This window comes from Equus caballus, chromosome 25 (genome assembly GCF_041296265.1).
Source record: "Equus caballus isolate H_3958 breed thoroughbred chromosome 25, TB-T2T, whole genome shotgun sequence".
Taxonomy (NCBI): domain Eukaryota; kingdom Metazoa; phylum Chordata; class Mammalia; order Perissodactyla; family Equidae; genus Equus; species Equus caballus.
In genome coordinates, this window is record NC_091708.1 from 28858406 (window position 1) to 28873176 (window position 14771).

The 14771-nt window shown below is 46.6% G+C and overlaps 1 protein-coding gene across 1 annotated transcript in view; it reads left to right on the top strand.

Annotated features, from left to right (window-relative positions):
* The window catches only part of PAPPA (pappalysin 1), a 236685-nt gene that overhangs the window by 27331 nt on the left and 194583 nt on the right, over window positions 1–14771 (top strand). The window contains exon 2 of the mRNA XM_023628753.2: window positions 4038–5100. Coding sequence (XP_023484521.2) covers window positions 4038–5100 — 1063 coding nt within the window. The remainder of the gene's footprint in view (window positions 1–4037; window positions 5101–14771) is intronic.

Here is a 14771-nt window from a genome sequence, read left to right on the forward strand (position 1 = left end):
GAGGGCAGGCTTAAGCTAACTAGATGTAGATTGCATGCTGGATTGCCTGTGGCCTTCCATCTTGCCAAGGGGGGATGTGTCCCCCGGGATCAACCTCTAGTACCACACAGATGGTGCTGACTTCAGACTGACTCTAACTGCTTCTTTCACTGTGTCTCTATCTTCCTGGAGAATCTTCTTGTGGAGGGACAGAGTGGAGGTGAGGAGGGGTACCCCACGTCCTCCAGAGAGCACTGCCCCATGTACCATATGGAGATACAGAGGAGAGAGGCGTAAGCATGCCAGAATTGGGAATGACATGAGGCATCCGATTCAAATCAACACATATTTATGAGCACCTCCTACTTACAAGGGACCATTCTAAGAGTGAAGAAAAGAGCTCTTAAATTGTAGCCGGGGATCATTTAATCCAAGCCCCTCCTTTCTGAGAGAAAGGAAATGAGACCCAGCAGCATAAGGGTGGTGTGAGTTGTCCCAGGGTAGGTCATCTGGCAGTCTTAGCCCACATCTCTGGTTCCAGATCCTTGGTTCTGGGCTGGTGATACAGCAGTGCCTCCCTCCCAGCCCCCCTGAGATGTGGCTACTGTTGATTAAGTTATTTTCACGCAGAAATAAATCCCATCACCACCATCCTCTCCCCATCCCTATTGAAGTTCAGTGATTTCCTTTCACCACTTACACTCCAGGTAAATATTTCCCTCTGAACTTCTGAAGCCACTGCTTCAAGGTTCTCGTTTCCATTAATGTGTTTCCTCCTGGTTCCACTGAAAACCCTCTTTGCCCTTCCTCTCTGCCTCCTGTGGCCAAGGCACCTCTTAGTCCTCGGCTCTGTGTCTCAGAGTCTGGTCTTCCTCACTGCTTCCCTCTTCGCTCTCAACTGCAAACAGAGGTGGCTTGAGCCTGGGTCCCAAGCTCCAGGAAAGTTCTGAACTGAGGGCACCCTACAGATGTGTAAACATTTTACCTTGCTAGCCCAGCCAGCTGCTTTCCAAAGGCAACAGGAAAACCAGGGACTGAGAGTCCCTGGCAAAATAAAAACCTGCACAGAGAGAGAGGGAAAAAGGATTCTGTTTCAGATGTTAATTTTCTCATTAGAAGAGTTTTCTGTTTAAGAGGGAGGGAGTTAGCCAGGGGAGGAAGAGAAGGTTAGCTGAGAGGTGGAGTGGGGGACACAAGAGTGGGGGCTCCAGGAACCTTTGCTCCTGCTGATTCTCTTAGCAACCGGCCACAGATAGATCTGGGGCAACTCATTCCAAATCTGGAGTCGAGCTTTGGCTTTTGAGGGGTCAGTGGGGAGATAGCTCTTCACATGCAGCCTCTTAATAGCCACTAAGCCAATGGGGATTTATGATTTTGAAGTAGGGTTTGCCCATAGATTTGAGGAGGACTTGTGCTTTCTCAAGCCTTCATCCTACCAGCTCTTGATACCTCGGTCAGGATACCTTCAGGGTACCTTCTCTCTCTGGCCTTTCTGTATTTTGTTTCTAGTCAGTTCCTACTTTTCATCCTTGACATCACTCCCAGACCCTCCAGCGTCTTAAAAATGAACTCCCATTTGGACAGTCAGTGTATGCCAAGGACAGTGTATCTGCTATGTCTTTTATACTTAAAGAGAGATACAGATGAGAGAATTTAGATCCACAGAGGTGAAGTGATTCCTCAGATGTACAGCTAGTAATTGCTGTCCTCAGAATTACCCTGAGTCCAAAGACCCTGCTCTTTCTACCCTACCGAGAACACAGTCTGTCTTCTGATTTTCTCTGTCCTTTAGCCACGGAGACATAAATTAGTGCCTTTGATGCTATCTCTTTTTCTCTTCTCCCATTCTGTTTAGAATCACTCCTGTGCTCATTCATGAGACACTGACCCAGTGCCCGCTGTAGGCAATGCATGGTGCAAGGTGCTGGGTAGGGTATGGATAACCCAGACAGAGTCATCACTCTCTAGAAGCATCCAGCCTAGGAGGGACTCCAAAACCAGAGAACAACTGTCCAGTTTCCTAGAAGTAAAATGAGTTCAGAGGAGAGAAGGATCAGTCCTTGCAGGACTATCGGGGAAAGTTTTTTGGAAGAAGTAGTTTCTGTTTTAGCCACTGGAAAACCTGGAATCACAGAAAAGCAGACACAGACTGAGCATGTGAGGGGCACCTCAGTCAATCCCTTTCTTTACCAGTCAGAGGACCAAGACCCAGAGGAGGTACTTGGGGCTTTGCCAAGGTTGCCCAGCCTGTGAGAGCAAGTTGACTTTGTGTGGAGACTCTGGCCATTATGACTGCTGGACAGGGAGGGAGAAGAGAGGTGTAGGTGGACTTAGATGTTCAGCCAAAACTGCCATCCATGTCAGCTGCTAACAGAGAGATTTACACAAATTGTAAGGCCCCAGTGCCCACAAATGAGTAAAGACTGTGAGGCTTGTCTATTGATTTTGCTGGAAGCTCTCCATGCTCCTTTGATGAACACTAATGGCAGATAAATGCCCAAAGTTATGGTGACCGCAACAATTCTCCAGCTGAGAGTAGGGACTGTCCTTCTAAACGAGCATCTTCTATTCATTCTTGTATTCCTCTGTCTCCCCCCACCTGGCCTCACACATCATCTGACACTTAAAATACTCTCTTAATTAGAAAGTCCTCTTCCCCGTCCAACAGCTTTGTCTGTGCCAAGGACACTGGGTATATTCCAGAAAGACTGGGGAATGGGAGTTGATGAGTATTAAGATAATTAGATCCAGAGAGAATCTGCTAAGCGAGTTCCCGGGGTTCCCGGAGTAAGTCTAGAGGCTTCTGGCTTAGAACTTTCCCAAAGACCCAACTAAAACTTGTGATACCTCCAGGTAGATGGTGTGATCCAGATCCCTGGTGGCATTGAGGGAGGGGAGGTACTATAGAGCTAGTGCAAAGGACAGTGAATTGCGGAGTTTGATGGATCTGGGATCCACTTACCAACCAGTTGACCTTAAACCCATCCATTCCTTTACCTCCTTTACCTTCCATTTCCTCCTCTGTTAACATAATAAATATCACCACCTTGGGGGTATTACATGGATTAAATAAATTAACCTGTACATAGACCTTAGCACAATGCTGACCTGCCGTAGGGGCTTGGAAGACCTTACTTAATGAAGGAGTCTCCAGCATCTTTTTATGTTAAGAGGATGCTTTTATTTTATGTTTTTAATACTAGCCTTAGTGCTAGAGAAAAGCAAGCTGAATTTGGTCTTAGGGGATTTGTCAACGACCCTGTCTAACCTGACAAATGCCTTCCATTCTCTGCATCTCAACTCCCTCACCTGTCAAGTGAAGGAGTTGGAAGTGGCAATCTTTAAAAACCTTTCCAGCCTGGATATTCAGCATGACTGCCTTTCTTTGGGGATGAACACCAGGGCTCTCCAGGACTCCTGTTGGAGATAGAAACACTAGCTTTGCAGTCCTTGACCTTCACTTCTCCTGGCCAACTTTCCGGATACTTTGCCACCAGCGATCATTTGAGTACTGCTAATGGCTGATGTACACTCAAAGTTATGGTGACTGTAAAGGGGCTGTCCTTCTAAATGAGTATCTTCTATTCATTATTATCTTCCTCTGATTCTCTTCTCACTTCCTATATTACCCAACGCTTAAAATACCCTCTTAGTTAGAAAATCCTCTCACCCATCCAACAGCTTTGCAAAATCAAAGGTTTTCACATTTTCATTGTTATTACTGCTGTTGTTGTTGTTTTCTTTTGCTCAAGAATACATTCTTCAAACAAAAGTCTTTCCTCTGTGTTTCATGTTAAAAACCAGTAAGTCAAACCACTTGGGTTAAAGTTGTGGGGAGAACCCCTAAAGCCAATTCACCTGTCTTCTCAGTTCCTCTAGCCCTCACCCTATCTTCGGGTGGTCCCAGAGGCACCATTAGTAACTGCCAGAACCCCACAGAGCACAGTTTGAAACTGCTGATCTAGGACATCCTGCTATAAATTTTATCAGAGAGAAATAACTTATCCCCTCTTCTTCCATCCTTTATTTATTCATCTTTCTCTTTTGGGGTCACATAGGGCTATATGACAAATGTTCTTATACCTCACGTGACCGAGGATGGGTCGTGGGCATTCACACCATCAGTGATCAAGGCAACAGAGACCCACGCTACTTCTTCTCCTTGAAGACAGACCGGGCTCGGCAAGTGACCACAATCAATGCCCACCGCAGTTACCTCCCAGGCCAGTGGGTATATCTAGCTGCTACCTACGATGGGCGGCTGATGAAACTGTATGTGAATGGTGCCCAGGTGGCAACGTCTGGGGAGCAGGTCGGTGGCATATTCAGCCCATTAACCCAGAAGTGTAAAGTGCTCATGTTGGGAGGCAGTGCTCTGGATCACAACTACCGGGGCTATATCGAGCGCTTCAGTCTGTGGAAGGTGGCCAGGACCCAGCGGGAGGTACTGTTGGACATGGAAACCCATGGCCTCCACACTCCTCTACCTCAGCTCCTCCTCCAGGAGAACTGGGACAATGTGAAGCGTGCTTGGTCTCCCATGAAGGACGGCAACAGCCCCCAAGTGGAATTCACTGGTGCCCACGGCTTTCTTCTAGACACAAGCTTGGAGCCTCCTTTATGTGGGCAGACATTGTGCGACAACACAGAGGTCATCGCCAGCTACAACCAGCTCCCACGTTTCCGCCGCCCCAAGGTGGTACGCTACCGTGTGGTCAACCTCCATGATGATGGCCATGAGAATCCCACAGTGAGCCGCCAGCAGATCGACTTCCAGCACCGGCAGCTGGCTGAGGCCTTCAAGCACTACAACATCTCCTGGGAGCTGGAGGTGCTGGAGGTGAACAACTCCTCCCTGCGCCGCCGCCTCATCCTGGCCAACTGTGACATCAGCAAGATTGGGGATGAGAACTGCGACCCTGAGTGCAACCACACACTGACCGGCCACGATGGTGGGGACTGCCGCCACTTGCGCCACCCTGCCTTCGTGAAGAAGCAGCAAAATGGGGTGTGCGACATGGACTGCAACTATGAACGGTTCAACTTCGACGGCGGAGAGTGCTGTGACCCTGAAATCACCGACGTCACCAAGACATGCTTCGACCCCGACTCTCCATACAGGTAAGACCTGCTGGGCAGATGATGCCCAGTTAAGAGCTAAACGTGACCCTGATTTTATCAGCACAGCACCTGAAACCCATAGAAGTTATGGGAATTTTCCAGTTCACAGGGCAGCCTCCTGCTGAGGCCAGTCTATTACTCAAGTACTCATGAGGACTATATGTAAGTATAGTCTAGCAAAAATATTGAGAGTCTACTGTGGACTAAGAAGGAAAGCTCAGACTCCTGTCTTCTCAAAGAGCTCAGAGTCTATATTAGGTGACATGAGCTGCTTTGCATTCTAAAGTATGTGGTAGAGTGTGTTAGACCTGCCCTATCCAATACAGTGGTCTCTAGCCACATGTGACTAAATTTAAATTAGGTTAAACAAAATTTAAAATCCAATTCCTGAGCTTCACTAGCCACATTCCAAGTACTCAGTGGCTACATGGGGCTAGTGGCTACCATATTGGACAGACCAATGTGGAACACTTCCATTGTAGCAGAATGTTCTATTGGACAGTGCTGGTGAAGTGGAGATCAGCTGGGGTCAGACAGCCTGGGTTCAGATGTCAGCGATACTACTTCCTCACCTTGTGACCTCTTTGAAGCTATTTCCTCATCTGTAAAATGCGAATAACAATGGTACCTACTTTGTCGAGCTGCTCTGAGGATTGAGAGAGAGCATTGGCAGCACAGTCTCTCTTAGAGTGCCTGGCAGCTGGTTGACTCTCAGTAAGTCTTTGTCATTACTTGTCTAATGAAAGATAGCATGTGCTGTGGTTTAGGGAGTGTCATAGGCGATCCAAGAGAAAAAATTGACTTGCAGTTTGACTATCTTGGAGAAGGCTTAGGTACAATGTGGACTTCAGAGTTGGGTCCGGGCAGAAGGGAGGACACCGGAGGCAGAAGAACTTCTTCATCTACTGCTGAGAAGAGGGCAGAAAGAGGGTTCTTCTGTCTAATCTCCCTTAGTCTCTGCCTAGCACCATTAACTCTAAGCAGCAACCCCAAAGGAAAACCCAAAGGCGAGCCCATAGGTGATCTATGTTCAGTGTGGGACCCAGAAGAACTAGTTCCAACCCAAAGAGATAGTCAACCTCCACTTTCCTGATCTCCCAGATTCTCGCTGAACTTTTCCATTCTGTCCAACACGCAGGACCCTGGACTTGCTGATAGCTCCAGCCCATTTGCCGACCTCTGCAGGTTTTCTGCTGACTCTTCTCTTTATGTCTCTCAAAAGAGCAAGGGCCTCCCATGCACAGACAAAATACCTATGTGCAAAGGAATGATGATGCTGGCTGGAGAATGTCATGCCTGGCAGCAAGCCAGGAAGCATGTCAGCTCAGCCTCCTGGCACGAGGCAGGCCCCTGGACTCTCACCTCGGCTCAGAGGCATGAGCAGCCCATGTGAGAAGAAGCCTTGGTGTGTGGCCAGTTCCTTCCAGGTCACAATGCACTTTCATCTCTGTTCTCCTTTGGGCTTTGACGGAATTTGGCAAGGAAGACAGGACGGGATTAGCATTTGCATTTGACTGATGGGGAGATAGAGGACCTTGGAGAGTGAAATGGCTCGGCCAAGGTCAATGGTCGGGAAAGTCATTCCACTAGGTCACAAATGCAAGTCTTCTGGCATTAATGCAGTGGTGCCCTACTGAGCTAGACTCCCAGGAGTCACCTGTGTGCCCAGGCAGAGTGGTACTGGGGAATGGTGAAGGGCCACAAATAGTTGGAAGTCATTCACCCATTTATTCATTCATTCAGATGTTTCATTCATTCATTCAAACATTCATTCAAATGTTTGTTCAGTACCCCTTAGCTCTATTTTGCTTCAGGAAATGCAGGATTCAGAATGATGGAGGGGTTTACCCAAAGTCACTGAGGCAATAAACGGAAAGCTTGGCTTCGAACCCAGGTTTATTGACTCCAAAGCTCCCACTGAGGGGAGGCATTTTTTTTAAGTCCGAGGAACAATAAGAAGTAGAGTTAAAGGACACAGGTGACAGGCAGGGTGGCTTTACTAAAGCCTTGGGAGAAAACTGCCATCTGATTGGGTCAGGACCGAGGGCAGCTGGCCTCTTCAGTGGGCAGGCATGCTCTGCTGGTGTGGAGGGGCCGCGGGGCCCCAGGTCCCAGATCCCTCACAATCAGCAGACAGAGCTGGCAGGCTCCAACAGCCTCCTCTTTTCTAAGTCACGAGACAGCATGCCCAGAATGTCCATGAGTGGCCACGTGCCAGCGCTGTGACCACTCACGCCACGGCCTGTTTGTTTGCTGGCTGGGAAAGTCGTGTGCCCCGGGTGAGCCTGATGGGGCTGGGGGTGACAGCTTTCTGGCTGAGTCAGCTCTCTTGTGTGCAGAGAGAAACCTGTGGCAGTTTGCAGAGAAGTATTTACTTTGTGACTTTAAAAAAAGGGAGAATGGGAAGGAGGAGGGAAGAAATGAGAAAAAGAAAGATAGAAAGAAGGTAAGCGCCTTTAATACAAGCAGTGAAAATTAGATTGACATTATCTGGGTGATTTTTAATAAATAGCTGAACTTAGTTCTCATCCAGGCTGTGCTTTTTCTCTCTCTGTCTCTTTTTCTTTCTTAATGGGTAAAGACAATAAAGACAATATTTAATTTATTACTTCTCCATCTATGGTAATGGACCAGTTTTGTTTTATTTTTTTTTCCTATGTGTTGAAAAGCAATACTTTTGTAATATACAGCCAAAATGAATTAATATAAAATAAAATTCCACAGGAATGGTGAAGTGATGTCAGAGTTCTCTAAAAGTTTCTAAATGCTTACTTTCCATTCTTGTACTCATTGCACCATAGACTGGTAAGAAACAGTTCATGCCCTGCCCACTTGGAGTAGCACTGTTTAAAATTCATCATTCTGACAATTTATGTAGCAGTTCCCTGGAGTAAAATAAGATCCACCAGTAATGCAGCTGGGCAGATTGGCAAACTCCATCGGAGAAGTACCAATTCTTCTAACACTTTTAAACTCATTCTTTATCTAATAGTCCTTGAGTCCTTTAGTCCATGTTCTCAGGAATTTATGTGTTACGGGAGAGCACCCAGTCCTAGCAGATGGCTGCAGAAGACGTCATAATAGCACCAAATGTCAGATCTAGAAATATCTTCAGAGATCGTTGGGTCCAAACTCCGTATCCCCCATAGAGGGAAACTGAGGCCAAAGCTCACACAATCAATTAGTAGTGAAATTGGGGTTAAGGGTGCTCTAAATTTCTGACTCCTGGTCAATTGCTGTGGCACAGCTTCCCAGCACTGTCCTGACGTCCTTGAGGCCACAGATACCTGCCCCTTCACGTTTTGTCCTCGCTCTCCTCTTCTTCCCAACTATTCCCAAGAGCTTGAGATTATGAAGTGCTTACTGAGTGAGTTTGGAAGAGAGTTGGATAACAGCCTTGGGTTTCCATGAACCACTGCAAAACTATTAGAGCTACATTAGTGGTGAGTTTTCTTTATTGAGAGGCCATGATAAGGACAGTTAACTGAGGATGTGTGCAAAGAGGAGGACTGAGACAGTGAGGGGCCGGGAGCTGTATCATATAACCACTTGATAATGTTTGGCCTGGATGATAAAATTCTCACAAGGCCATGACCAGAGGGCCATGACACATGCATTTCAAGTCTCTGAAGGCCTGTCCTGTGGAAAAGAGAGTAGAAGTATTCTATGTGGTTTCTAAGCCGTGGATGGGACCAGAGTGTTGCAGTTACACGAGGCAGCTTTGAGCTGAGTAACAGATTATGCCATCCCCAGGCAGAATGGTCCTTCCAGGGGAGTGCTTCTCTGCAGGTGAGTGAGCTCCCCATCACCTGAGGCATGCACAGTTAGGCTATAGCGAGGATTATAGCAATGGTGGAGGAGGTAGCCTTGATGGCTTAAGACTGCACAGCCCAAGGTTTTACAAATATCTTATTCCAAGTCATTTTAGGGAACTAAGTGGTGACTATATCTGTCCTCTTTAACAGGCACTTATTGGATATGTCTACCCCTGCTGGTCTCTCTGCTCTTCACTGAGGATGTTGCAATGAGTGGGACGTGGTCCTCACCATTGAGGGGCTTCCGCTTTAGTGGGAGAGTCATATTCAAACATAAGAAACTCTGACCTATGGTATTAGAGGCACATAGTGGGGCAGGAGACCTAAAAAGCAGAGATTTAGTCTGACTAGGGAAAACGAGGCAAGTCTGCTAGTGGAGGCATGATTCGAGTAGGCATCCAGGAACGGGGAGCACGTTGACAGGTAGAGATGCAGCCTGCATCAGTCAGGATCCTGCCAGGAAACAGATGGCACATTCAAACAGAATAATTAAGGAGAGTTGAAGGAGGGGCTTTTTTTGAAGGAAAGGCTATTCAAAATGGTGTGGGCAAGGTTTAGGTATCCCAACAAAGCCAGAGTCAGCAACAGTGGGGAGCTATTTCTATCCTTGGACTATAGGGGCAGGAGGAGGGAGAGGTTATGGAACCCAGAGAGAGTGGCTATGTGGAGAGTGTTCCCTGACAGTAGCTGTGACTCTCAGTAGAGAGGAGTAGCCAACCTAACAGCCCCCTGGCCAGAAGGGAGCTGGGAGAGTTAATTCTACATTAACATTGGCTTCCACCTTCCAGTCTCCTGCCAGTGATTCCCATTGGGGAACCAAACTGGAAGTCACAAGGCAAAGGAAGCTGTTGATGGAACCCAAAGAGGCCAGCCTCCCGAGGGCACAGAGCAGGGTGGGGAGGGGTTGGAAGTGGATATGGGTGAGCAGACAGAACATGTCCAGAGCACAGAGAAAGCCAGCCCGTGCAGAGGGTACAGCATAAGCAAGGGGGAGTTGGGGGAATGGGGTGTGGAAGGGCTTGGAGAATAAGGAGTCGTTCAGTATGGCTGGGATCCAGACCATAAGCAGAGAAGGATTCAGTTTGTCTCACAGAAAACTCCAATATCAGGCTAAATCCTTCCTCCTTGTCTCTCTATCTTTCTTAATTTCTTTCCCTTCTTCTTTCTTTCTTTCCTTCCTTCCCTCCCTCCTTCCTTCTTTCCTGTATCCCTCCCTCCCTTCCTTCTTCCTTTCCTCTCTCCATCTCTTCCTTCCTTCCTTTTTTTCTCCTTTTCTTCTCTCGATAAATATTTGCTGAATGCTCCCTCTGTGCCAGGCCGTCCCTGCCCTTTTGGAGCTCACCATCTAATGGATAAGACAGACAAGTGAAGATGCCATTGCAATCACTGGTGTGAAAGGACCCCCATGTCAGCCAGGAGCAGCAGTCTGTGTGAGCAGTCAAAGGCTTCCTATCAGACTGGCCAGATAGAAAAAGACATTCCAATGAATCTTGGCGATTCTCTATAGTGGTGGAGATGAGCCAGATAGGCAGAACTTCTTCTACAGCCATTAGAGATGTCTACAAACAAGGTAGAATGCACTTCACATGCCTTTTTATAAAGAAAATGAAAAACTTGGATATTAATAGAAATCCCCAGTATCAGGAAATCCAGGGGCTGTTGCCACTTTGGGCTGTATACACCCTACTGCGTGAGGATATTGCAACAAGTGCACCAAGTTCCTGTTTGGACCCCTCCAAACTGCAAGCTCTGGCACCATTAGGTGAACTTCACCTTTGTCCACGAGTATCTATTCAGATGGCATAAGGCAGACAGAAAAAAAGAGACTTCCCTTACATACTGCTAGCTCATAGGGAACCATTTTCTTTGCCTTCTCTTTATTATTATTATTATTATTATTTATGTAACAAGAGCATTTCCCTAGGACCATATTGGTTTTTTTGGGACCTAAGATGACATTGCTGGAAGTCTTTGGAAAGGGCTGCAATAAGCCTTGAAGTAGCCTCCTTGACCCCTCTGCTGGCATCTATAGTCCTCCTCAGTCTCTTCCCCTGCTTCACCAAGGCCATTAAATGATTTGCCTTCACTCATTGGGGTCTCTCACTTCTTTTCTGAGATGATCTCATGGAACGTATACTTCCTTCCTCCAAGTTCTCTCCAAATCTGGAAAAGTTTCGTGGAATCAGGGGCTCTCTGATCTGAAAGGAGCAGTGGAGGGTCCAGCCCCTCTTGCTGTAGATCAGGAGACTGAGCCAAGAGGGGCAAGCACTGACCCAGGCCTCACAGTGAGACTGGGGCCAAGCTGAAAGCAAGATCCAGGGTCTCATCTCCTAGTCCCAAGGCATTTTAACCCCTGCTACATTGCCTTGGCATCTTAGAAGCTGGCAATTTAAAACTTGGAAAAATTTTATTTAGTATATATACTCATATTCTTACCCATCACTCATATTTTGTTAAGACACTTTAGTATCCAAGGCACTGTGATGAATGCCCTAGGAATCTAAGATGTAATCTCTGTCCCGAAGGTGTTTGTATGCTGTGGTGTAATGACATTTTGTTACAGTCATTCAGGAGACGGCAAGAAGGCAGATGATTACTTTCCAAATGAACCACACAGACGATAAGGCTTACGTGAGCTCTGAGAAAAGGCAGGATCACTGTTTCGGAGAAATTAGGAAAAGTTTTCTGGTGAAAAAGCCTTTACAAACAGGCTTGCAACATTGACAGGCTTCGTAATGGTAGAAAAGAGGTGGGTGGGGGCAAAGAGATTGAGGTGGGAAGCTGTGGGTGCGGTACAAGAAAGAAGCAAGTCTCCCTGGGACTTCATGCAGGTAGATGACGCCACGATTTACTCTTCAGGTTGCAGAGCTCAAAGAATCAGACTGATGTAGAATGCAAAAAGAATTCAAGGGAAATAGATTCTATCCTTGGTTCAGCAGTTTCTTAGCTATGCAATCTTGGGCAATCTCTTAATCTTCCTGAGCCTCCCTTTCCACATCTATCGAAAGGGGTCATGTAATAATAATATCTCACTGCCTGGATCACACGATTGCCTTGAGGGTCACATAAAATAATACCCCAGAAAGAGTTCTGGGAAGAGTTAACCAGCATGCAGATGAAAGAGGACATTGTTATTTTTTCAGTAACTTTGTTCATTCTTTTCCAGTAATCATGTAAAAGAAGTTGCTTGGAATTTTATAATCAGAATATCAGAGTTTATTTAACGTGACTAATATTCATTAAAGCAATAACCAGAGTCAGGCCTGCTGTAGTGGAAGAATGATGGGTGTTGCAGACTGACAAGGGTTTATATCTTGGTTCCATTCTTCATTAGCCATCTGTCCTTGGCCCATTTCTCAATAAAAGTTGATGGTTTCTCATTTGTAACAATTGGGTGAGAACAGTTTATCCTGTGGCATGTCATGAAACTGAAACAGAGTCATCTGTGTGAAACACCTGGTCCAGCGTGTGGCACACTGTCCTTGCTGGGAAAAGTTTCCTGCCTTCTCGAGGGCACTCATGGACTCCTCCCTGTCAGCATTGTTTTACCAAGACTGCCTTCCTGCAGGATTATAAAGAAGGCCTGGATGAAACTGCAGTACACACACCGAGGGCATTTACCCAGATTACTTTCATTCTTAAAATATTAACTTTTTTTTTAGGACTGGCCACAGAATTGGTATTTTTAAATAAAGACCATATCACTTCTATCAAACTCATTGAGTTTGCACACTAGTTTATTTTGAAAGTGACCCAAGTGTCTAACTGTATTAGAGGACATATTTCCGCAAGGAGCAATCCCAGACAGTGTTGGGATTGGTCATAACAGGTGGCATGCCAATTTGGTTGAAGTTCTTAGATTTTTCGATCATCTCCAGCCCACAACCCTGCTTGAGTGTAGTTACGCAAACACACATATTCAGGCGCCTTGTCCACATGGTCCCATTTTCTCTGATTCATTCTGGCTTTTCCTCATGCATTTCTTCTGAGCAAAGTCATCCTTTGCTCGCGGGTCCCATCTGTGACCCTTGTGCACATGTGACTTTGATCTTTGAGAGCAGAACAGAGGTGTGAATGGAGAGCAAGAGAAGAACTGTTCGTGGCCCCTAAAGATGAGGTTGATAAAGAGCTCAAAATGGTGACCCATGAGATCAACCGTGGAGGATCAGCACAGTCTAGCAAATAAATAAGAGCACAAGTTTTGGAGACAGAGTATATTTGAATTAAACCACTTAACATTTTTGTGACCTTGAACAAATCCCTTCCTTTATCGAAGACTTAGTTGCCTCCTCTGTAAAATCGGGGATGAAAGTAGCACAGTCAACTGCACTGGGTGATTTAAAGGATTCAGTGAAATAATACACGGTCAACCCTTAAGGACAGCGCCTGGCACTCAGTGAGGATGCAAAATAACAGTGGTGATTTGCGGGGGATTTTCCTGTCTCTGGGAAATCTCCTGACCTCTTACACACATATCCCCTAATTCCCAGCCCCCTCTCGATTCTGAGCCCCCTCACTAGAACCTCCGGGCTGGAGTGGGAGCTGGAGATGACATAATCACTCTTTACTACCAAGGACCTTTTTATTTTAGCTCCTGCACGTTCCATTTTTAAAAGATTTTCTTTACTCCGGAAGCCCTCCCCATACTAAATGCTAATGTATACATTTTCCCAAGAGATGAGCACTATGCCATACTAAGTATATGCGTTTCCAACAAAAAGCAAAGCATGTCTGAGATCCCAGGATGGGGCTCACTGAGTAGTTCATGCACACACATCTGAGGGAAGGAGCTGGAAGCCAGGAGGGTGCCCCTTACACGCCCAGGACCTCACTAAGCAGTATAAGAGGTGGGTAAAGCCCCTCCTGGCTGGGGATCCCTGCCACAGCACACTCTATCTTTCAGAGTTTAAAGTGAAAGTTGGAACCCTTTCTCAGGGATACATCAGGGAGGCTCCCAACATGGTGGGATCTGAGGTGCTCCCTCTCTCCGCTCTTTCCTAGATGTGTATTTCCTTCTCCAGTTCCCTGGATAGTTGGAAGCGCTTGGTGCCCTTTCGAGGGCCTCAGTGGGAGGCAGTTGGGTTTTTTCCACCCGGGGTTTGGCAAGTCAGCACTCTCATTTTCCTTTCTTCATCCACTGGTGACACTGACCACTCATGACAGCCTCAGCGCTAGGTCAGACACCCTTCCAGTCTGGGAAACAAAGTGGTGGGGCTGTGAGGGAGAGTCGAATGGACAGACTCCAGGACATTTTGTTTTTCACACACATTTCCCTAAATTGATGATAGCTAAGCTTGTACCTTCAAACTCACAGCTTGCCAATTTTCCACCTCCTGAGAGAGAACCTCCGCACCTCCACTTTCACTTCCTGGAAACACAAACCTAGTGTGTGAACAGCAGTGCGCTTTGCTCATGGGTTTGTTTGCATCAGTGGAACAGCTCCCCTTTCCCTGGGTTTTTTTTGGAGGAGTATTTTCTGTCTTCCTCCTTCCTTCCCTGTTTCTTTCTTTCTTTCCCTTTTCCATGTTCTAGGGTGTTTTGGCCATCCGGTAGTGGAAGACGGAGGGTGAGGTGATTACTGTCTCTGTGTCAAGCTTCTGATGTTTGTGATTCCAGCCTGTTTTGAGTTCCGACAGCCACTTGCAGCTCTTAGCCTTGAGTTTGACTTCTGAAAACTGAACTATTTTTATGCCCCAGAGGGAAATAGTGACTATAACTCTACAAAAGTACAGAGTATCTCAAAATGTTGCAGAGGGTGGAAGAGAGACACGACAGAGAGCTCTTTCCAAAGAGGATTAATGGTAGAAAAACCTAGTTTGCCTCTGGTTTGCAGGAGGAAGGAAATAACTAGATATT